Source organism: Physella acuta, unplaced genomic scaffold (assembly GCF_028476545.2).
Source record: "Physella acuta isolate Inbredline_101_S28 unplaced genomic scaffold, ASM2847654v3 ptg001216l, whole genome shotgun sequence".
In the NCBI taxonomy this organism is placed as follows: domain Eukaryota; kingdom Metazoa; phylum Mollusca; class Gastropoda; family Physidae; genus Physella; species Physella acuta.
Window position 1 is genome coordinate 310118 of NW_026732733.1, and position 23087 is coordinate 333204.

The window sequence follows — 23087 nt, forward strand, 5'->3', positions numbered from 1 at the left end:
AAAAACCACACAAAAAAGCATAATTTTGGTACACTAAGACCTTCACAAACGACACGAAAAGGTATACTTATGGTACGATAATACCTTTTGGTACACTAAAACCTTCATGAACGAAATGAAAAGGTATATACTTTTGGATACACTAAATCTTTATAAAGTACAAGAAAATGTATATTTTTGTTACGCTCAGGCTTTCATAAATTACATGAAAAGATATACTTTTGGTACACTATAAAGGATTTGATGTACACCTTTAAAATGTATATTATTGATATAAAAGCTATATGGAATGAGATTAAACGAATGAAGCACGTAGTCACCGATATAGTAGCGCAGCAGAACGAACATGTACACCTGTAATAGATAATAACAGGTAGCCCGTTATCTTAATGGGGTTAGTAGCTGTGTGGTAGAGCGCACAACCAAGTCTTTTAGGCACCAATATTGGACCATACTGTTTCTGAGGCCAACGGGCATGTGAGGGTTGTTTGGTCACGACTTGTGAAGTAGGTGTGGTCCAATCGTGATTAGTATCCCCGATCTAATCAGTACCGGTACATGTCTTAGTGGAGTGGACTCGGGAAGGTTCTACTGGACGTTAACAGACGTGCGCTCTACCGCTTGACCACCATTATTTAAAAAAAAAATTGTCAACACTTAGAGTGGGGGGGGGGGGGGAAGATTATAAGCCTTTGACAGAATCACATAAATACCACCTTTGACTCTTCTTGACACAATATTGACTTACCTTGACCGTTAGATCTCACAGGGAGCCCCCCCCCACCCCACCCCCAATTCCCATGTACACAGTATAAACAATCCTATATAAACACAACCTTTTCACCTGTTGATGTCCGTCCACCTGCCCACGTCAACATCCAACTGACATGTTCCTCACCTACACTTCCAGATGTTCATCTTACTCTTTGATCGATACAACAGGAATTCTTTATCTCTCTCGCCTATTTCAGAACGTGCTTGTTATAGCTAGTATTGAGCCCTTTATTTCCCCAAGAACCCATATACGTGCCTATAGTTGTGTAGAAATAATTAGTACACCCCCTCCCTCCCTCCCACGTGAACTGTCAGAACTGGAATTAGGTTACCGTTGTGTTGAGGCCAGTTAATCCATTCACTACGTGGGGTCTTAGTAAATAAGGGGGTGTCATATTTCCTTGTTTTATTCTAGCATGTTGTTCACGGAAAATTTATAATTTAATGCCAGTTATGATGATTCTCCATGCCGACGATATGAGTGGTTTACTAGGATCTAATCCCTTCCCTATGTGGGGTCTTAGTAAGAAAGGGGGTGTCATATTTCATTGCTGTTTTTTTTTTCATTTTTTCTAGCGTGTTGTTCAGATAAAAATATTTTTAAATGCTAGTTATGATACCGGTATTCTCCATGCCGACTATATGAGTGGGTTTACTAGGATTATAGCTTATGACGAAACTTTATTATATTGCATACATCATTGGCGAAGTATCCGACACCTAACTCGTTTTTTGATTGGGTGTTGTGTTGGCTTAGTTTATGCAAGCACCAGTATCTTTAACTTAATGAATTAGGCTCTTTAAGGGGATACATGCGATGCGGCTCTTTATATTAACGAAATAGTTTTTTTTTTAATTGATGAAATCTCTGAGTGGATGAATTCGACCATTTAAATATTACTGAGTGTGGTTCTTTTATTTTTTATTGAACACTGTCTATAAATAGCAAACAATTGAATGAGGCTTGTATGACATTTTTAAAATATAGTTTTTTCATTACCCTACAACTTCCTTACTATTTTACAATACTCGAGAATGGGGAAATGGCAGCTGTTCATAGCGCTGACCACTGTTCCCTCTAAGGCGCGCGAAAGTACGCCAGTGTAAGTACTCCAGAGTACCGCGCACACACAATATGAAAAAAGTTTCGTTCCTTATGGGGAATATTGGTGCTGACCACACGATTTCATCTGCTCTATTGTCTGAAAGTTTCTTGTTGTTTTTTTTGTTTTTGTTTTTTTATTAAAAAGATTACGTACTTGAAAATTAGTAACACAGTATGGCATGGCTCCGTGTCATTATAACATAGTCCATTCACAAAAACCCTTTCACATAATAGTTTCGCGGTACGACACTTGAAACTCAATCCTTAACCCTAAACATCAAAGGGCAATTAATATTGAACTTTTATTTTTAGAGTCTAACCTTTCATCTACCGACTGCTTTACCAACAGGATGTTCTATTTCCTTAAGCATTATTACATTTTAGAGGGACATAGTGACCTAGCGGTAGAGAGCTGCTAATCCGTAAGCCGAGGTCACAGAAACAAGTGAACTCTACTTTTCTTGCCCCGTAAACTGTCAGGTTTGAAGGGAACTTTACTTACTTTACTATAATCTATCTATATATATAATTCTCTTCTGGGAGCCGTTAGAAAACAAGCTGCAAGCGCCTCCTTGCAGTACCCTCTCTTTCTCTCTATCACTATCACTACCACCCCCACCCCACCCCCACATTGTCTGGTGAGATGTGGTCACGCTAAATGTTTACAAAGCTAAATGTTTACAAATCGGGGCAGATAATTTAGTTCGATTTTAAACGTACAGGAGGTAACTAAGAAATAACTAAGAGGAGGCTGCTTTCACGGGGGGGGGGGGGGTGTAGGGTCGGGGTTAGGGGAAAGGGGGGGGGGGTAGTGTTTTAAAGCAAATATTTTCAGTGGCAGCGTTGGTACTGTCGAATTCACAAATTATGAATTACTGAAAAGTAGAAAATAAAACAACTAAATAGCAGCGTATGATACGCTGCGGGTCGGCTCGTTACTATTAAATCGGGATCTCAGATGGACACAGGCAACATTTTTAGAACCTCTGTTTCCATCGTTTGGCGCGTGAGTCGTCGCTATATTAAGTTACTCACCTTCTGAACCCCCCTCCTCCCACCACCACTCCTTCTCCCACACACCTTGCTATCGCCAAGCCCTCCCTCACAAACTCACCACATTCCCAACAGTTCACGCTGATCCAGCCAGTGCTACTGAACTGTGTCGTTGCCTTGACCTCATTCTCTTTACACACCTCACTCCCTCGTGTGTATATTTAAATTTTCTGTCAGTTTTTACACACAGTAGGATATTCACAAGCACCAGCCGTTACACATCTGTTTTAAAAAAAAACTGTTGGTACACAGTAGACAGGTTGATACCCGACCTTTTATAAACGTCTGCTGCACACCTGCTGAATCATAGTCATGGGGAAACTACCTATACGCAGCACTGTATTATCTCCCTTGATACAGAGTTACCGTTCCTGCTTATTTATCAAGCTTCACTGTCACTGTCATAACTAGTTAAACTGCTCTCTTATACAGAGCAGTTTATAGGCCTTAGGCTTAGCCTACATTGATATCATTGCTAGACAACTCAGTGGGATGACTATTTTAATGATATTACCATGGCATTTGCCTAACATTAACAACTACATAAAAATTGTACAGTTTTAGTAACATTCTATGTGGTCGTCCATAAATGACTTCGCACTGGTAGGGGGGAGGGGGGGGGGGGGTCCGTAAGTTTGTGACGGTGTGTGACGAGGGGGAGAGGTTGGGGGGTTCAGATGGTGTGACGTCACTTTTTTGCATTATAAAAAAGCAGTTAGACAACGAGTTTTAGCTGTTTCGCGTTTTAGAAAACGGTTTTAATAAATTGTAATAGGAATTGATCAAAATACTCTATGTTGACAGAGTTCTGACAAGATTTTGGAAAAATATCGATGTTTTAAGAAAAATTCAACATCAATTTTGAGAGGGGGGGGGGTTGTAGGCTGAGGTGTGACGTCATTTTAGGGGGGGGGTCTGGCTTTTTGTGACGATGTGTGACAGAGGGTAGGTAAAAATCGGCAAAAAAATCGTGACGTCATTTATGGATGACCCTATATTGAAAAATACTTCATTAAAGTTTCAAGGGAAATTACTTATTTTTGAAACAATCCCATACTTGTTATAAATAAAATACTTATTGATTAACCATTCCCTAACCATAATCCAGTGATATGATTAGAGATACACTTGAACATGGATTATAGATAAAACAACAAACAATCAATAAAATATAATAGTTAATTAATCAATAAAAAGCCACTATGCTCTAATCTTCTTGAATATACTCAGCTAGTTAACACAAGACTCACAGTGGTTGCAGCTGATGTGATAGTTGAGATATACATTATCTCAATAGCTGCTCCACCATTTTATTTATTTTTTATTTTCCAACATTGAAACAATTTTATTTTGTTATGAAGCATATTAGGAAGCTGCAGATTGTAAACACGGACAGAAAAACAACAACTAATTAACTTGTCCAATTAGAAAGCTGCATGTGGAGACTGTCAGCTGCCATGGCTTCAATTTATTAACACTCCTCTTTGCCCAATTTACTCACACAGTCCTCTTTCTACACCCACCTTACACTGTACTCTTGCTACTGCTATTTTTGGAAAACCCCATACTGTTCCCATGACAATGCAATTACTTATACACCCTCTCCCCCATTCACAATCTCATGGATTTCCCTGTGATTTATCACTGAAATATATAATTATTAAATGTAATACTTTTTATTGTGATTAGTTAGAATTTTCAACTTTGTCCTTTTTTTATTTAAATTAGTAATTGAAAATTAATTTCTTTGCCTTTTATTTAACTAAACTAACCTTACAATCTAATATGTATCATGAAGAAATCCAATTTAACCTTAATTATCAACAAATACATATAGTATTAATAGCTAAAAGTCATAATGCTAATGATTAGAACAGCTAGTTAAAAGGAAAAGATAACTCGAGTTTCTTAATTTAAATTTCATATAGTTAACTCCCTTGACTATTTTAAGCCTCCCAATGAAAAGTTCACCAGATAAGGGAAATGTCAGGGGTGGTTCATCACTGAATGCTGCCCATTTTACATGCCCCAGAATTTTAGAATGCCACACCTTACAGACATTTTAAATAGGGCTGATTAGCTTGTAAAAACTATCAAGGCACTTTCCTGTCCAGCATTATATACATGTTAAGGGGATTTCCTTGTTAAGTTTTTTTTAAAGACACAATTTAAATTAGTTTAGAATTATTAAATATCACAGGGGATGATATATTAATTCTTCTTCATATTGGCTATCACAAGGGAGTCAATGTTTATTACAACTCATCAGAAACGCCTTCGTCTTCCATCCACCGCATTAAACATTACTATAGACAATTCAAACATTGAACAGGTAGACAGTTACAAATGCCTAGGATTGTTTATAGATCACAACCTCACTTGGTCTGACCATATTCATTTTCTAAGAATGTCCTTATTAAAAACAACCTTTCAATTAGCAAGGATAAAGAACTTTCTCAACTATAGGAGCAGGCTGGTTTTTTATGAGGCTTTTATTCAATCCAGGTTGGATTATGCTTCTATAGTGTGGAGCGGCAGCTTTATATCTAAGCAGCGTCCTCTTCTTTCTTTACAAAAAAGGGCTATAAAACTGGTTACTGGCTTGTCTAGTAGTCTGGATTCTTTTCTTACTACTAAAATACTTCCATTAAATAAAAAGATAATATATACTAAATCAATTTTCTTATATAAAATATTCCACGAAACAGCCCCCTCTTACTTATCAGATCTATTTTCTTTTAACATAAAATTAAATCGTCGTCTTAATTTACCATTCCCTTATTCAACCTTTTTCCAAAAACATAGCTTCGCCTACTCTGGTTCTAATTTGTGGAACAATCTTCCTAATAAAATAAAGCTATCTAGATCTGAAAATATATTCAAATCTAAACTAAAACTAAAATTATTTAATGACCTAACTGACTCATTGTAACATTTCTCATTCATCTATTATATTCTCTTTTTTATCTCATTATGTATGATAGCTATGTACCATTGTTTCTTTATTCCACGTTTTCAGTGCTATGTGTTACTGCTATGTGTTATTGAATTGCTTTATTTGTTTAAACGGCCAATGTGAAAAAAGGCCTTTGTGCCTACAATTGTAACCGTTGTTTGAATAAATTTGAATTTGAGATAATAAAAATAGTTTTTATTTATTAGGAATAGGAATTTCCAATAGGAATTTAGTTTAAACTAGTCATGCCTAAATGTTAAATTAAATTAAAATAGAAAATGTTGGGTTTTTTTTTGTTTTTTATGAACAAAAGGAAAAAAAAATATGTAGCATTCTGTAGGCCAATTTTTTGGCAAAGCCCACTGCTAATTTTTTTTGGCTGCATGAAGCAGTCAGGATGCCACAATTTAATGGTGCACAAGCTCATTAAAATATCCTTAGAAGCAACAGGTGGTTAATATATTCATTCTCTGATTTTGTGGTAAAAAGTTTTAAATAAAGTTACCATTTGACCTGTTGTTCAATAGAGCAAATGATGTCGAGTCCATCTGCTTCTGTTACTTCATCATGTAAAGGGATATTGTAGATAGATCTATGACCAGTCTTCTTTACTTTCCCTAATATATATAAGATACCCATCAGAGCTGTGTGGGACATCCTACAGTCTCAAACCAGCATCCGAACTCGAGCATTGGGCTAGCACTACCACCAGACCACATCACTCCATATAAGAAAGATTAGAGACTGCATAAATACCTCAATAAACTTGCCATTTATAAGTGCCAGTATTTACATTTTTTTGTCTTGCGCTCTCTCCAGGTTTCCAGACTTGTGATTCTCCATGAAGAAGCTGAGGATGGAAATGCTATGCCTGACCTGGCTCAGCCTGTCAGGGTGGTCAAGCTGGCTGTGGATAACTTAGTCAGGGTCAGTGGCTATCTGTATTCTTTATCCAGAAAAGCACACAGTTAGTGTGTGTTGGAGGGGGGGGGGGCATCTTTATTTAAACCTAGTATTTAACCATGAGTCTTTAAAATGCTGTTTATATTTTTCAATTGAATTAATTTTCAATATTTTTGTATCATTCTTACATTTAATTTTTTTTTTCGTTAATAAAGAAATTAAGGCAGTTCAAAACTTGAAATACAATCTTGTTCATCTTGACTAGATCAAACATGTACTGTCTTAATGATTCTGCTACATGTTCTGCTACATGTTCTGCTACATGTTCCATTACATGTTCTGCTACATGTTCTGCTACATGTTATGCTACATGTTATGCTACATGTTCTGCTACATGTTCTGCCACATGTTCTGCTACATGTTCTGCTACATGTTCTGCTACATGTTCTGCTATATGTTCTGCTACATGTTCTGCTACATGTTCTGCTATATGTTCTGCTACATGTTCTGCTACATGTTCCGTTACATGTTCTGCTACATGTTCTGCTACATGTTCTGCTACATGTTCTGCTCTAGGTCGGCTATGACACCATCAACAGCAGTGAAGACCAGATCCTCAAGCAGGACATGCCTCCTGCCCTCAAGCGTGTGGAGGAGTCCTCTCTGTACCTGCTGGATGCTTCAGAGCTCCTGAGGTCTGATCCTTACTCCGGCCCAGCCAGGAAAAAGCTGATTGAAGGATCTAGAGGTAAATTTTCTTTTCAGTATGAAAAAAATTATTTAATGACTTACATTAGCTTGTCAGTCGCACTAGTGTATCATTAGAACTAGTCTGAAAAGTCTGAAAAATTGGCCTCTCAAGTGGAAGGAACAGCTAATGTATAACTTAGCAGTACTTGAAGAGCACCATTAGGGTGTAGACGTCAGTGAAATCATATAGGCTCAGCTATAATGACAGCTATCAAAATGAGCACCCACATTCTAGCTCAAACTTACAGTCCTGCTATTTCTTAGCTAAGGTGTTGTGTTTAGTCAATCACAAACCTAAACCTACATACACAGTGTCGTTAAAATACAACTCAAAAGTTACATACAGGCATATAAAAATTTAAAGTCTTTGACTGATTTTAAGAGCATGAAAAATGTTTGATGTCTAATTTTTATGAAGCAGCCTGACCCTTGCTCTTGTTGTAGAAATGACTGAGAACTTCATTTCTATAAAACTGCCATCTATATTTTTACAAACCTAATCTTACCACAAAACTACTTTAGTGTTGATGTAAACTGGCTGACTCTACTACATTGTGTTGATCATTACATTTAAAAATAATAGTTCTCCCTAATAGTTGATTGTGTCTTATAGTAATAAAACAGATAGGGTTAGTTACCTCAGAAGTTGTGTCTTAGTAGCAAAATTGTCACAGCCTTTTTGTGTGACTGGGTTCACGATATAAACTTGCCACAGGCCTTTCTCCTACCTTTATCTATCACATACGAAATCACAAGACAAGCCTTCTTTCACGTTCTATATACATTTATTTTGTCTTCACATAGACAGCGTGTTCAGCCAACTTACACCATGTTCTTGCCTTCCTTTCCCTTCCTCTCACGCATGCGCACAGCTACTGTCTTTTTTTGATGCAATCTCAAAACACACTCCCAAGATACGATCCAACAATGTTTCACTGTTATAAAAATGTAAGGCAACATTTGTATTTTCTTTTTTCCCCCCAGGTATTCTTCAAGGGACATCATCCCTGCTGCTGGCCTTTGACGAATCAGAAGTCAGGAAAATCATCCGAGTCTGTAAAAGTGTGCTGGAGTACCTGGCGATCACTGAGGTGGTGGACAGGATGGAGGACCTGGTCACTTTTGTCAAGGTCAGTCAACAACGGGGTGTTGAAAAAATACAATATAATATATGAGCTGACCCGCGATGTATCATCTAGCCGCTATCTAGTTGTTTTATTTTTCTGCTTATCAGCAATTCATAATTTGTGAATTCGACACTACCCCCCCCCCCCCACAGTGAAAGTAGCCGTTTACAGACGACAATAAAAAGATTAAGCAGAAATTGTTACCTCCCCTTTGTTTCAAATCGTTTAAATACTAAATTTTCTGCCCCTAATAGCCAGCTCTACTATTGTAAACAACATTTGTCGTGAACTAAAGCTCACCAGACTGGTGGGGTGGGGGTGGTAGCGATATGCCTAGAGAGAGCGGGGTAGGAATGGCTAAGCCCTTACTTGGTGGTGTCTCGCATGGTCCCCACATAGAGAATTAAATATATATATATATATATATATATATATATATATATATATATATATATATATATATATATATACCTGGGATATCAATAATTTAAAAAACAAACTTGAAATATGACGCTAAAAAGGCTTCTGAATGTTGTTCTAGGCCAGGGGTCTCCAAACTTTTCAGTCCGAGGGCAGCATTAACTATCAAATATCAGTTCGGGGGCCAGTTTCTTCCAGCCATGTCTTTGATTTTTTGGGCAAAGTTCCTCAGCCATCACCAACAAACGATTTTTCCTTGGATGAGAGGACTTCGCAGGCCGCATCCGGCCCGCGGGCCGTAGTTTGGAGACCCCTGTTCTAGGCCATGAGTACCGATGGGATTTCTTATACATAAAAGATTTTATTGTTAGTAAATCTAAACCCTTTCCCGTGTCTATTTTCCAGTCTGTTAACTCTTAAAATTATTCCTCACAGAATCTGAGTCCTGTTTTAACCAAGATGACCAAGGAGGTGGACAACAGAGAAAAAGAACTGACCCACCAGGTCCACAGGGACATGTTGATAAGGTCCCTGGAGCAGGTGAAACAGCTGACACCTGTCCTCATCAGCGGCATTAAAATTTTTATCACCGCCAGCCAGTCAGGTGAGTTATAGCCATACAACTGTTTGCTGTCATGTAATTCTTTTAGCAGTTATGATAAGCGTACCTGGGATAAAATTATACTTAGCTACACTTTTAATTGAATTGATTGCTTGATTGCAGTTTAAACCTATGTGGAGTACAAGTAAAAAAGATTTGGTGCATTGACAACCTACAATATAATTAATGTGAACATGAGAAGTAAAATTTAAAAAAAAACTTTTTACATGATTATCCTTAAAAATATGAAATGAATAAATAAATATATTTGAATTTCATAAAAAATAAACCCGGAGTGATCTCCCCTAAACTTTCTTGAATATTCTTATATAAAATAACAGGGGATGGGAACTCGGGCTATAGACATGATTTTTAATCCATTTTAAATACTTAAATTTTTAAAAATAGAATAAAATCTAGTGGACAAATTAATTGCACACCAAGTGAACGCCAAATAAAAAAGTGCATAATAGTGCGCAATATTATTAGTACTTTAAAAATTTACATTAGTTTTTTGAGAAATCGGAAGTAGCGTAAATTACTACTTCCAGTCAACGGAAATTACTCAAAATTTAACAGAAGGTAGAGAATTAGATCTTTTACTTACATGTGAAATTTCATTTATCTATCTGAAATAGTACTCAAGTTATAGGCTTTTGAAAAATTCAAAGTAGGAAAAGTACCACTTCCGGTTATCAGAAATCGCTCAAAAGTTGATACGGATCTATGATTTTGATAAAATACTTATATATGAATTTTTATCAACCTAGCTGTAACGGTACTCAAGTTATCGTGTTTACACACGGACACACACACACACAGAAAGACACACAGACATACGGACTAGATGGCAAAATTATGATTTTCCGTATCAGTGAGATGCAAAACGTCACTGATTTTTTTTTTTTTTTTTTTTTTGCACGTTGACAAGACTTTCTTTATACTTTGTACATACGAGAAAGTAAAAATTGGAATAAAAGATGCTTTGAATAAGTTTAAACAATTATTTTCATGCCGAAATAGTCAGCATTATGTTTTATCCTGTAATACTTTTTATCATAAAGCAGTTTGCAGTGTTTTTACAAGCTTTTATTTAACTCACTTCCTCTGTCTGTCGTAAGTCTGTCTTGACGGAAACGCAGGAGTGAAAATTCGGACAGTTCTACTTGACCGACACGATTCACAGTTGGCACGTGGGTCAAGACATGAAGACAATGCAATCTGAAACTAAATTTGACTTAATTGGATGCTTTTCTTTATAGTTATTTAAATAGTAGTCTATAATTTATTTTCTACTTTTTAGTGCATCATTACATAAAAGCTTGTTATTAAAACGTTTTTTTATGAATTTTTTATTACTCTGCTCATCAGTAGTTTACATTTTCATTTGGTGGAGCTCTCTATAAAATAAGATCACTTTTCTTTCTTGCAGGTCAGGGTGTGAAAGAGGCACAGAACAATCGGGACTACACCGTGCGCAAGATGTCTGATGAAATTCATGAAATTATCCGTGTCCTGCAGCTGACCACATACGATGAAGACGAGTGGGACGCAGATGATCTAACTGTCATGAAGAAAGCCCAGGTAATACACAGGCAACAAAATTTCCACTTTATTAAGCCAGTAGATAATAAGTAGTGTTTACTGTATGGCTATAGTTCCATTGGTCATGTTTTACATTGTAAAAAATCTAACCCACTAATGCATGTTGAAAAAAAAAGAAAAATCAAAACCAGAAAAACAGTATTAGAACATAGTGCTATGGTATTGTTACAAGTATTATGTAATGTAGTTTAGTTTTGACAAAGATTTAAAAAAAATAATTAGGACCTCATTACCAAAGCTTGAAATATTAAAATATAACCATCCCAGATAGATTAAATTGAATCCAGAATTGCAACTCACTATGAATTAACATTTCTGGGAATAAAATTTATATAATTAATGTGCATTTAAATTATTGGTTTTGATTATATTTAAGATTTATATTGTGATATTTTAGAAAGCTGTATGTTTCTATTTTTTAAAGCTGTATCTATTTTAAATCCTAGAATGCTATTGAAGGCAAGATGAAGTCAGCTAATGATTGGCTACTTGATCCAGCAGCTTTAGTAGGTAGCTTAGGTGAGTGGGATTTTTCTTTCATTCTACTTTTGTATTTAGTCTATACTTATTCAAACACTTATGACAGCACTAGAGAGGCTAATTAATACCTGCAGCAGAATTGTGCTGCAGTGGATCCCGGGCCACTGCCAGATCCAGGAAAACGAGATTGCAGACCAGCTGGCAAAAATTGGGGGAAAGAAACCACAACCGGAAATTTCGCTACACCCAAAAGAAATAAAAAGAATAATAAAAAACAAACAAACGCAAATGTGGTCTGACACACACCCTCACTACAATAAAGATGACGGCTATTATAATCTGACACGAAAACAACAATACATAATCTTTCGACTCAGAACAGGCCACAACAGACTAAATCAACACATGCACAGAAAACTGAAGGTTGGGTGTAGCGAAATGTGCCCTTGTGGCAAGGCCCCGGAAAACACGGAGCACGTACTCCAGGAATGTACTTTGTATAGCCAGGCACGAGTCAGACACTGGCCCCAGCCCACCCCACTCAGGGAAAAATTATATGGGGCACCTGACAAACTGGAGACCACAGTCCGGTTTGTTCACGAAGTTGGACTTGTTGTCTGAATCCTCCACCATAATCACTATTAAGAATGAAAAAGAAGAACAAGAAGTCTATACTTCATTTTAAAGATTTTTATAATATTTTTTGAAGTATCACTAGACAACAACAGGTATCCAGTCTGTTTATTTGCATTTGAAAATTGTGTATTTTAAACTATTTCCAAAAAAATATGCCTACAGCTTTTTGTATAAGAATTTTAATTTTTAAATGCTTATATTTGGTTAAACTTAATATTTTAGTTCAATGTTAGTCAGCCCAATATATTCTAGTTTATGTTGGTTAAAAAAGGCCAGATTTTCAAATCTTCTTTGCAAGCAAAAATGTTCAAGGTTCACATATTGAAAAATGGCCAGCTTTCCCCATACTATACAGTATTCCTTAAACCTTTTTCCTTTTTGGTTATAGGAGATAAAGCTCTTAGACAAATCATTGACGATTCTAGAAAAGTCGCAGAAAGATGTAGTAATCCGGCGGATAGAGACGCCATTTTGAGAAGTGCCAGTGATGTGGAGAGTATGGTCAATGCATTGTCTGAGTTAAGACAACAAGGAAAGGTATGGCAATACTGTGGAAGATTTAAAAATTTTCTTTACATTCATATGCCTATTCCTGACACCTTTCATTAACAATTATAACAAAATAAAAATAATTAAACAAGCCTGGTTATTATTTATTTGAGTGTTAAAATTTAGTTAACAAAATCTGCATCTTTGAATTTTGCTGATTATGATTTAGTTAATGAAACAGCATTTTATATAATTTGCCATTCCACAAATCAATGGGGAAAAAAGATAGTCAGAACTAAAATTATTGGTGAATTAGTGAATAAATGAATTGGTTTTTACATTTAAAAAATAATTATCATGTTTAGGCACTAAATATTTAGTGTTTTGGCTTTTATTTATCATTGTTCATTACCACAATGGCTAAAACAAATGTCTCTAGTAATAACCCAACTGTCTTCAGTGATAACCCAACTGTCTTCAGTGATAACCCAACTGTCTTCAGTGATAACCCAACTGTCTTCAGTGATAACCCAAATGTCTTCAGTGATAACCCAACTGTCTTCAGTTATAACCCAAATGTCTTCAGTGATAACCCAACTGTCTTCAGTGATAACCCAAATGTCTTCAGTGATAACCCAACTGTCTTCAGTGATAACCCAACTGTCTTCAGTGATAACCCAACTGTCTTCAGTGATAACCCAACTGTCTTCAGTGATAACCCAACTGTCTTCAGTGATAACCTAAATGTCTTCAGTGATAACCCAACTGTTTTCAGTGATAACCCAACTGTCTTCAATGATAACCCAGCTGTCTTCAGTGATAACCCAACTGTCTTCAGTGATAACCCAACTGTCTTCAGTGATAACCCAAATGTCTTCAGTGATAACCCAACTGTCTTTAGTGATAACCCAAATGTCTTCAGTTATAACCCGTCTTCAGTGATAACCCAACTGTCTTCAGTGATAACCCAAATGTCTTCAGTGATAACCCAAATGTCTTCAGTGATAACCCAACTGTCTTCAGTGATAACCCAACTGTCTTCAGTGATAACCCAACTGTCTTCAGTGATAACCCAACTGTCCTATTTGATAACATAACTGTCTTCAGTGATAACCTAAATGTCTTCAGTGATAACCCAAATGTCTTCAGTGATAACCCAACTGTCTTCAGTGATAACCCAACTGTCTTCAATGATAACCCAGCTGTCTTCAGTGATAACCCAACTGTCTTCAGTGATAACCCAAATGTCTTCAGTAATAACCCGTCTTCAGTGATAACCCAACTGTCTTCAGTGTTAACCCAACTGTCTTCAGTGATAACCCAACTGTCTTCAGTGATAACCCAACTGTCTTCAGTGATAACCCAACTGTCTTTAGTGATAACCCAAATGTCTTCAGTTATAACCCGTCTTCAGTGATAACCCAACTGTCTTCAGTGATAACCCAACTGTCCTATTTGATAACATAACTGTCTTCAGTGATAACCTAAATGTCTTCAGTGATAACCCAACTGTCTTCAGTGATAACCCAAATGTCTTCAGTGATATTGATAACCCAACTGTCTTCAGTGATAACCCAACTGTCTTCAATGATAACCCAGCTGTCTTCAGTGATAACCCAACTGTCTTCAGTGATAACCCAAATGTCTTCAGTAATAACCCGTCTTCAGTGATAACCCAACTGTCTTCAGTGATAACCCAACTGTCTTCAGTGATAACTCAAATGTCTTCAGTGATAACCCAACTGTCTTCAGTGATAACCCAACTGTCTTCAGTGATAACCCAACTGTCTTCAGTGATAACCCAAATGTCTTCAGTGATAACCCAACTGTCTTCAGTGATAACCCAACTGTCTTCAGTGATAACCCAACTGTCTTCAGTGATAACCCAACTGTCTTCAGTGATAACCCAACTGTCTTCAGTGATAACCCAACTGTCTTCAGTGATAACCCAACTGTCTTCAGTGATAACCCAACTGTCTTCAGTGATAACCCAAATGTCTTCAGCGATAACCCAAATGTCTTCAGTGATAACCCAACTGTCTTCAGTGATAACCCAAATGTCTTCAGTGATAACCCAGTGATAACCCAACTGTCTTCAGTGATAACTCAAATGTCTTCAGTGATAACCCAACTGTCTTCAGTGATAACCCAACTGTCTTCAGTGATAACCCAACTGTCTTCAGTGATAACCCAAATGTCTTCAGTGATAACCCAACTGTCTTCAGCGATAACCCAAATGTCTTCAGTGATAACCCAACTGTCTTCAGTGATAACCCAACTGTCTTCAGTGATAACCCAAATGTCTTCAGTGATAACCCAACTGTCTTCAGTGATAACCCAACTGTCTTCAGTGATAACCCAACTGTCTTTAGTGATAACCCAACTGTCTTCAGTGATAACCCAACTGTCTTTAGTGATAACCCAAATGTCTTCAGTTATAACCCGTCTTCAGTGATAACCCAACTGTCTTCAGTGATAACCCAACTGTCTCCAGTGATAACCCAACTGTCTTCAGTGATAACCCAACTGTCTTCAGTGATAACCCAACTGTCTTCAGTGATAACCCAAATGTCTTCAGTGATAACCCAACTGTCTTCAGTGATAACCCAAATGTCTTCAGTGATAACCCAACTGTCTTCAGTGATAACCCAACTGTCTTCAGTGATAACCCAACTGTCTTCAGTGATAACCCAACTGTCTTCAGTGATAACCCAACTGTCTTCAGTGATAACCCAACTATCTTTAGTGATAACCCAAATGTCTTCAGTGATAACCCAAATGTCTTCAGTGATAACCCAACTGTCTTCAGTGATAACCCAACTGTCTTTAGTGATAACCCAACTGTCTTCAGTGATAACCCAAATGTCTTCAGTGATAACCCAAATGTCTTCAGCGATAACCCAAATGTCTTCAGTGATAACCCAACTGTCTTCAGTGATAACCCAACTGTCTTCAGTGATAACCCAACTGTCTTCAGTGATAACCCAACTGTCTTCAGTGATAACCCAACTGTCTTCAGTGATAACCCAAATGTCTTCAGCGATAACCCAAATGTCTTCAGTGATAACCCAACTGTCTTCAGTGATAACCCAAATGTCTTCAGTGATAACCTAGTGATAACCCAACTGTCTTCAGTGATAACTCAAATGTCTTCAGTGATAACCCAACTGTCTTCAGTGATAACCCAACTGTCTTCAGTGATAACCCAACTGTCTTCAGTGATAACCCAAATGTCTTCAGTGATAACCCAACTGTCTTCAGCGATAACCCAAATGTCTTCAGTGATAACCCAACTGTCTTCAGTGATAACCCAACTGTCTTCAGTGATAACCCAAATGTCTTCAGTGATAACCCAAATGTCTTCAGTGATAACCCAACTGTCTTCAGTGATAACCCAACTGTCTTCAGTGATAACCCAACTGTTTTTAGTGATAACCCAACTGTCTTTAGTGATAACCGAACTGTCTTCAGTAATAACCCAACATTCTCATGTCACTCTCAGTCCTGTTTCTTGGCCTGCCTCTTTGTCCCTACAAATTCCAGGCGAGGCCAGTATAGCTGTACAATCTTTACACTGTTTACATTTTTCATGTTTTAGGGCAGCAGCCCCCAGGCCATGGCGCTGGCCCGTGGCATCCAAGACAAGCTGCGAGAGCTACAGCACCAGACAGCACAAGGCATCATGAACACGGAGCGCAGTGGTATCCGTAAACCCGCACCCACAGTGGATGGTAAAGTGGAGCAGGCCAGGCAGTGGCTGGCTAATCCAGGCTTTGATGACAAGGGGCTAGGTGGGTGTGGTCTTAATGGATTGTTAGATATGGAGTTTGGTGGACTTGGACAAATGGCTGTCATGGTGTGGACTAAACATTGTTAGAAATGGGGCTAGGCTGGTAACATTTTTATTAGATTAACAGATTCACGGAATAGACATTTTGTATAATTTTTCTTTTTTAAAATATTTTTTCCAATTTGACATTAATTATAAAAATATTTATTTATCCAGGTGAAGCTGCTACCCGTATGGTTGTTAACGAGGGTCGTAAAGTAGCCAACTGCTGCACTGGCCCGCAGAGGCAGGAGCTGCTGAGGCTGTGTGACGAGGCTGAGATTCTGACCAATCAGCTGTCAGATCTATGCAAGAGAGGCCAAGTAAGAGCAAACAATGCTGACTGTGTTTTTTACATCTTATTTCCATGTGTAAAATCACAATAATGCAACAAAAGACTATATAATAAACAATATACAGTATTACTTAACAAATTGTATAACTGGAACTGTAATGTCTAACTAGGGTAATGGTCCACAAGCTCGAGCTATAGCTCGCAACTTATCTGAGAAGTTGGCCTCACTCAAAGTCAAAATCCAGGATGCTCTGGTTAGCCAGGTGAGTTGTGTTTTTCATGTAGGTACAGATAAGTGAATTATTCATTCTTTTATCATTCCTGAATGAAAACTGTTTTAGAGAAATGGTTACAATTTGCTAAGTTGGGTAAAAGTAAAGTTCCCCTTCCAAACCTGATGGTCTATGGCAGAGGCGTAGCGAGGGGGGGTGGGGGCAAGGGGCGCGGACCGCACCAGGTAACACCATTTAGGGGGGTGACACCAAGGCAAAAGAATAGCAACATATATAGAGAAAAACTTGACGGGGGAGGGTGCAAATCGAAAGTTTGAGGGGGGGGGTGCAAATCAAAAGTATGAAAGTTTTTCCCTGGGAAGGGTTGCTATGTCTCAGGGGGGTGACACCATTAAGTGCCGCACCAGTTTACACCCGACCTCGCTACGCCACTGGTCTATGGGGCAGGTGAAATAGAGTTCACCTGTTTCTGTTCCTCAGCATATGTAAAGTTGGGTTGCTGAGGTTAATTTTTTATAATAGAAAAACTAATGTAATAATAGATTTAAAGTATAAAACTTAAATAAATTCACAACTGGTTTAATTTTTCAAGACCGTTTAAAAATTGTACAGTTTATAAAACAAAAATAAATAATTGTATAACTTGTTCAGGTTGCAGAGGATTTCATTGATACAACCACACCATTAAAGCAACTCAGTGAGGCGGCTGCTGTTCCTCTAGGTATGATTGTTTTTTTTCTTCTTAACAGTTAAAACAATAGAGGATAAATCAAGGTTAATTTAGTGTTAATTAATGGGAGTTTAAAACTGCTAGTGCACTTGATTGCTTACCTAAAGTCTTAAATTTAGTTTTTGAACCTGCTTAGCTCTGATGGGTACCTGACCCTAATGTGAGAAAACTAAAAAAAGGCTATGCTTAGTGTTGACATACAATCTTTTTTTTGTGCCAAAGTTAAAGGAACAGATCAACTCCACATGAACCATTGGTCATAAAAAGTATCTGTCATATAAAGTATTTTACTTTACATTTACCAATACAATGTAACACCTATTATTTTAATTTTATATGGTATTGAAAGTGGTTGATTATAATTGAATTTGGTCTAGATAGTTAATAAGATATGAAATAATTGCATTAGGCCTAGATAGTTAAATTAATATGAAATAATTGCATCAGGCCTAGATAGTTAAATTAATATGAAATAATTGAATTGGGCCTAGATGGTTAAATTAATATGAAATAATTGAATTAGACCTAGATAGTAAAATTAATATGAAATAATTGCATTAGGCCTAGATAGTAAAATTAATATGAAATAATTGAATTAGACCTAGATGGTTAAATTAATATGAAAATACTTGTTATAAGGAACCCCTGGGCGTGAGGACAACTTTGAAGGTAAAGTGCGTCAGTTCCTGGACCACGCCAACAGACTGGCAGACACAGCCAACTCTGTGGCTACTGCAGGAGGCTGCAGGAATAAACAAACAGTGGAGGCCATTTTCAAAAACTCTAACCAGGTAATCTTATGGAATAAGCCATGTGATGTTTACCATGAATAGGATGTCTATTTTTTAAAATGTTTGATAAAAACCATTACACACACCACAGATATACAAAATAAACATGTACAGTCTCATTCTGAATCCCAATAAACTAGACAACACATTCCCCTTCCAGTTAAGAAGTGAAAAAAAAGCACACAGTTCAGGTCACTGTTTGTGGTCAGCAGATAAAACAGTGTCTTCTATTTTATTATCCAGGATCTGTCACTATCCATTTAAGTCAGCCGCTATAACCCCTTATTTTATTTGAAAATATTTCCAAAAACCAAAAAACCAAGAAAAATCATCTTGTAAATGAGTAGCATACACAATAATTATTTATTTCAATTTTTTTCTTATTAAATTTTTTTTAATACTAGGTACCTTGATTGATTTTAACTAATTATAAGACCACTTGCCAATTTTTTTTTTTTTTGACAACCTCTCATTGCTTGAACTTAACAGATCAAAGACTTGACCCCACAAGTCATCAACGCGGCCCGCGTTCTGTTCTCCAACCCCAACAACCAAGCAGCCGTGGAACACTTTGACCTGTTGAAGAAGCAGTGGTCAGACAACATGGACAGGCTGCGAGGCCTTGTTGACGAGGCTGTTGACTCTGCTGCACTCATTCGTGCTGAAGGTTTGTTTGCTAATTTTTACTCCAGTGTGTTTTTTAATTAGTTGTTTTAGTTTCTTTTATGTTTGATGAAAAGAAGTTATATTTTTCAAATACCAACATCAGATGGGCATAATGCACACAACTTTATACATAAACAGGATAAACTAAACTTATAATATAAGGGATCATAATACATAAAATAGTATAAGTTAATTATTTTTCAGCAACTATAAAATAGTGTTTATAAATTCTACTCACCTAAAGCTAATTTGACAGATTTTGAATTATTACCTTGCACAAACTTGAACTGCCTTGTACATTATTTAAGTTATTGTTATGCTGTCTGTGAGTCTATTTGGGTGGGTTCCTGACTCGGTTAAGGAAAATAGCAACTGGGCTCTGTGTTGGTGGCGTATTCCTTCCATTAGTCACAGACCTACAAACAGATTAGATTGTTTTTTTTTTCTCCAGCTTCATGAGACATTTATTTTCATAGGTTTTTTTTTAAATTTTCTTTGAAATAGATGAAATTATAATTTATTTATGATTTTTTTTTTTTTTTTTTTTTTTTGCTGAGTGGACTATTTAGTCTTTAAGTGCTTATTTATTTACTTAGCAATAGACACATTTTAGCTTCATTGGACATTCAATCACCTATTTTATTTTCCAGTGCTTAAAATTTTACTTTTTTCACAGAGGATGGACCATTTAGTCTCAGACTTTTGTCTCTAATATATCATGTGCTTAAAATTGTGTATCTTCACAGAGGAAGGGATCCTTCGTGACACAGAGAGGATAGAGGAGGGCATCAGGACAAGGGACTCACCAAAGATCGCCACCCACGCCTCCAACATTGCCAGACGTGCTGACCGCGTGCTGCAGGTGGCTGACATGGAGGCCCAGAACAGTGAAGATCCTGCTTTTGTTGATAGGGTCAACCAGGCCTCGGAGATTCTAGCATCAAGTAAGTGGGGGGGGGGGGGTAACTTTTGTTGATAGGGTCAACCAGGCCTCGGAGATTCTAGCATCAAGTAAGTGGGGGGGGGGGGTAGCTTTTGTTGATAGGGTCAACCAGGCCTCGGAGATTCTAGCATCAAGTAGTTGGGGGAGGGGGGGGGGGTAGCTTTGTTGATAGGGTCAACCAGGCCTCAGAGATTCTAGCATCAAGTAATTGGGGGGGGGGGGGGTAGCTTTGTTGATAGGGTCAACCAGGCCTCAGAGATTCTAGCATCAAGTAAGTGGAGGGGGGGTAGCTTTTGTTGATAGGGTCAACCAGGCCTCAGAGATTCTAGCATCAAGTAAGTGGGGGGGGGGGGGTAGCTTTTGTTGATAGGGTCAACCAGGCCTTGGAGATTCTAGCCTCAAGTAAGTGGGGGGGGGGGGGGTAGCTTTTGTTGATAGGGTCAACCAGGCCTCAGAGATTCTAGCATCAAGTAAGTGGGGGAGGGGGGGGGTAGCTTTTGTTGATAGGGTCAACCAGGCCTTGGAGATTCTAGCCTCAAGTAAGTGGGGGGTGGGTAGCTTTTGTTGATAGGGTCAACCAGGCCTCAGAGATTCTAGCATCAAGTAGGTGGGGGAGGTAACCAAGTCTTTGAGATTTTAGTATCAAGTAAGTGGGGGAGGTAACCAAGCCTCAGAGATTTTAGCATCAAGTGGGGGAGATAACCATGTCTTTGAGATTTTAATGTAATGTAACAACTAATTTCTAATTTGTAATCTAATCAAATTTAAAAACCTAGCTTGATAAAAATGTAAATAATTTTATATTATAAATTTGTTTAAAATAATTAAGGAACTCTAGTTTCTTATTAAAAATTGCATTATAATTAAAATAGCAATGTGAGTTGCTTCACACAAGATTAGAAAACAGCAGTAAATCTTACTTAATTGTGAACTGACTACAATCACTGTTCATGTCTTTCCAATATGTTTCTTAAGTTATTTCAACAAAGAGTTATTAATTATGTCCTCATTTCCTGTTTATGAAGAGTATGAATATAAACCTGGCCAAAAGTATAACAAAGATGGCAGCAGTATCAATTGAATTTCTGTTTGGACGGAAAATTGTGTGTACATTGTTTTGGTACTTTTCCTCACCATAGAGTACAAGACTGACAGCTACATGTGTACTGATTTAAAAGTCTTTACTAGCCTTTCACCTCTTTTCTATAGATGGTTGATTATTATAATTATAAAGAAACTTGCAATATTTATGGATATTATACAGAAGAAAATTTAATACTAACATTATATCTGTCTTTCATTTCAATTTACCTTTTTTTTTTCTCTGCCGCCCTCTATCTATTAATTTCAGATTAAGAGTTCTATATTAAGCCTACAATAATGTGATTAAGTCAATACAGTACAGAGTTAATTGGAATAATCCTGATGAGCATTAGATTTCAGATTAGATTTCAGACTCGTGTATATAATTTTGTATAGTTGGAAAATAAACTTTCAAAATTTCAAAAAAAAAAAAAAAAAAAAAAAAAAAAAAAAAACAACAACAAACAGTTATTAATTGTGTTGGCCTCAGTCTTGGGGTTATTGTAAGTTCATAAATGTTTATTTATAGTATCATGCCTGGGAGATACTTGTAAAAATACAAACTTAACAGTCTTGCAATTGTGAGTTACGTTTGTACTTCACCCATTGCCATGAAAATTCTGACACACGAACATAGCACATTCATATCATTCAATAATCTAAATTTGGATTTTTCTCAAGTTTTGACAAAAGTAAATTATCAAAATTAAAACAAAGTCAATCTCTTTGTATTTTTATTCATTTGTTAAAACAAAAATACAATGCAAATAAATAAATCATGTTTTTCTTAAAAAAAAAAAAAAAAAAAAAAAAACCAAGAGAAAAAAAGAAAAAGAGTTATTCACTCAATGAGCATGATATAAATAAGTTTAAAAATATAATATTGTAAATTACTTTTAAGTAGATTCTATTACTGGTCTTATATGTTATTTAATGAATATGAAAAGAAAATCTTGTGTTTGAACAATTTTCCCTCGCTATTCCTTGTATCAATCAAAGTGTAATATTTTAAATAAATATAAAAAGAAAATCTTGCGTATGAACAATTTTCCCTCACTATTTCTTGTAGCTATCACACCAAATGTGCAGACAGCCAAGGCTCTGGCCATGAACCCTGCTAACAAGACAGCAGAACAGGATTGGAGGATCAACAACAGGGCTGTAAGTACAGCTTAATGGGAAATACACAGAAGTGGTGTGGGATTTATACACATGTATTACATGATGTGATGTTTGTTACACATAGAGCTGTACTGAAAAGGTGTGGGATTTATACCAAGTATTACATAGTGTGGTGTTTGTTACGCATAGAGGAGTACTGAAAAATTGACTGTGTTTTATTGCACTAATCTCAGCCCTAATCCCTACCCTGATCCTTACATTGATACCAACATATATAAACTTTGGTCATTCACTTTGGAGCCCTGCTTGTAATGACCCTAGCCCTAATCCTCACACTGACCCTTACATTGATACCAACATATATAAACTTTGGTCATTCACTTTGGAGCCCTGCTTGTACTGACCCTAGCCCTAATGCTCACTCTGACCCTTACATTGATACCAACAGATATAAACTTTGGTCATTCTATTTGTAACCTTACTTGTACCAACACTA

At 36.9% G+C, this 23087-nt stretch overlaps 1 protein-coding gene across 1 annotated transcript in view; it reads left to right on the forward strand.

Annotated features, from left to right (window-relative positions):
* The window catches only part of LOC131957167 (vinculin), a 45466-nt gene that overhangs the window by 7607 nt on the left and 14772 nt on the right, over positions 1-23087 (forward strand). The window contains exons 2-16 of the mRNA XM_059321897.1: positions 6708-6815; positions 7368-7539; positions 8526-8671; positions 9524-9692; positions 11122-11273; positions 11741-11813; positions 12799-12947; positions 16498-16690; positions 16906-17051; positions 17194-17286; positions 17908-17977; positions 18626-18777; positions 19267-19444; positions 20190-20387; positions 22539-22630. Coding sequence (XP_059177880.1) covers positions 6708-6815; positions 7368-7539; positions 8526-8671; positions 9524-9692; positions 11122-11273; positions 11741-11813; positions 12799-12947; positions 16498-16690; positions 16906-17051; positions 17194-17286; positions 17908-17977; positions 18626-18777; positions 19267-19444; positions 20190-20387; positions 22539-22630 — 2091 coding nt within the window. The remainder of the gene's footprint in view (positions 1-6707; positions 6816-7367; positions 7540-8525; positions 8672-9523; positions 9693-11121; positions 11274-11740; positions 11814-12798; positions 12948-16497; positions 16691-16905; positions 17052-17193; positions 17287-17907; positions 17978-18625; positions 18778-19266; positions 19445-20189; positions 20388-22538; positions 22631-23087) is intronic.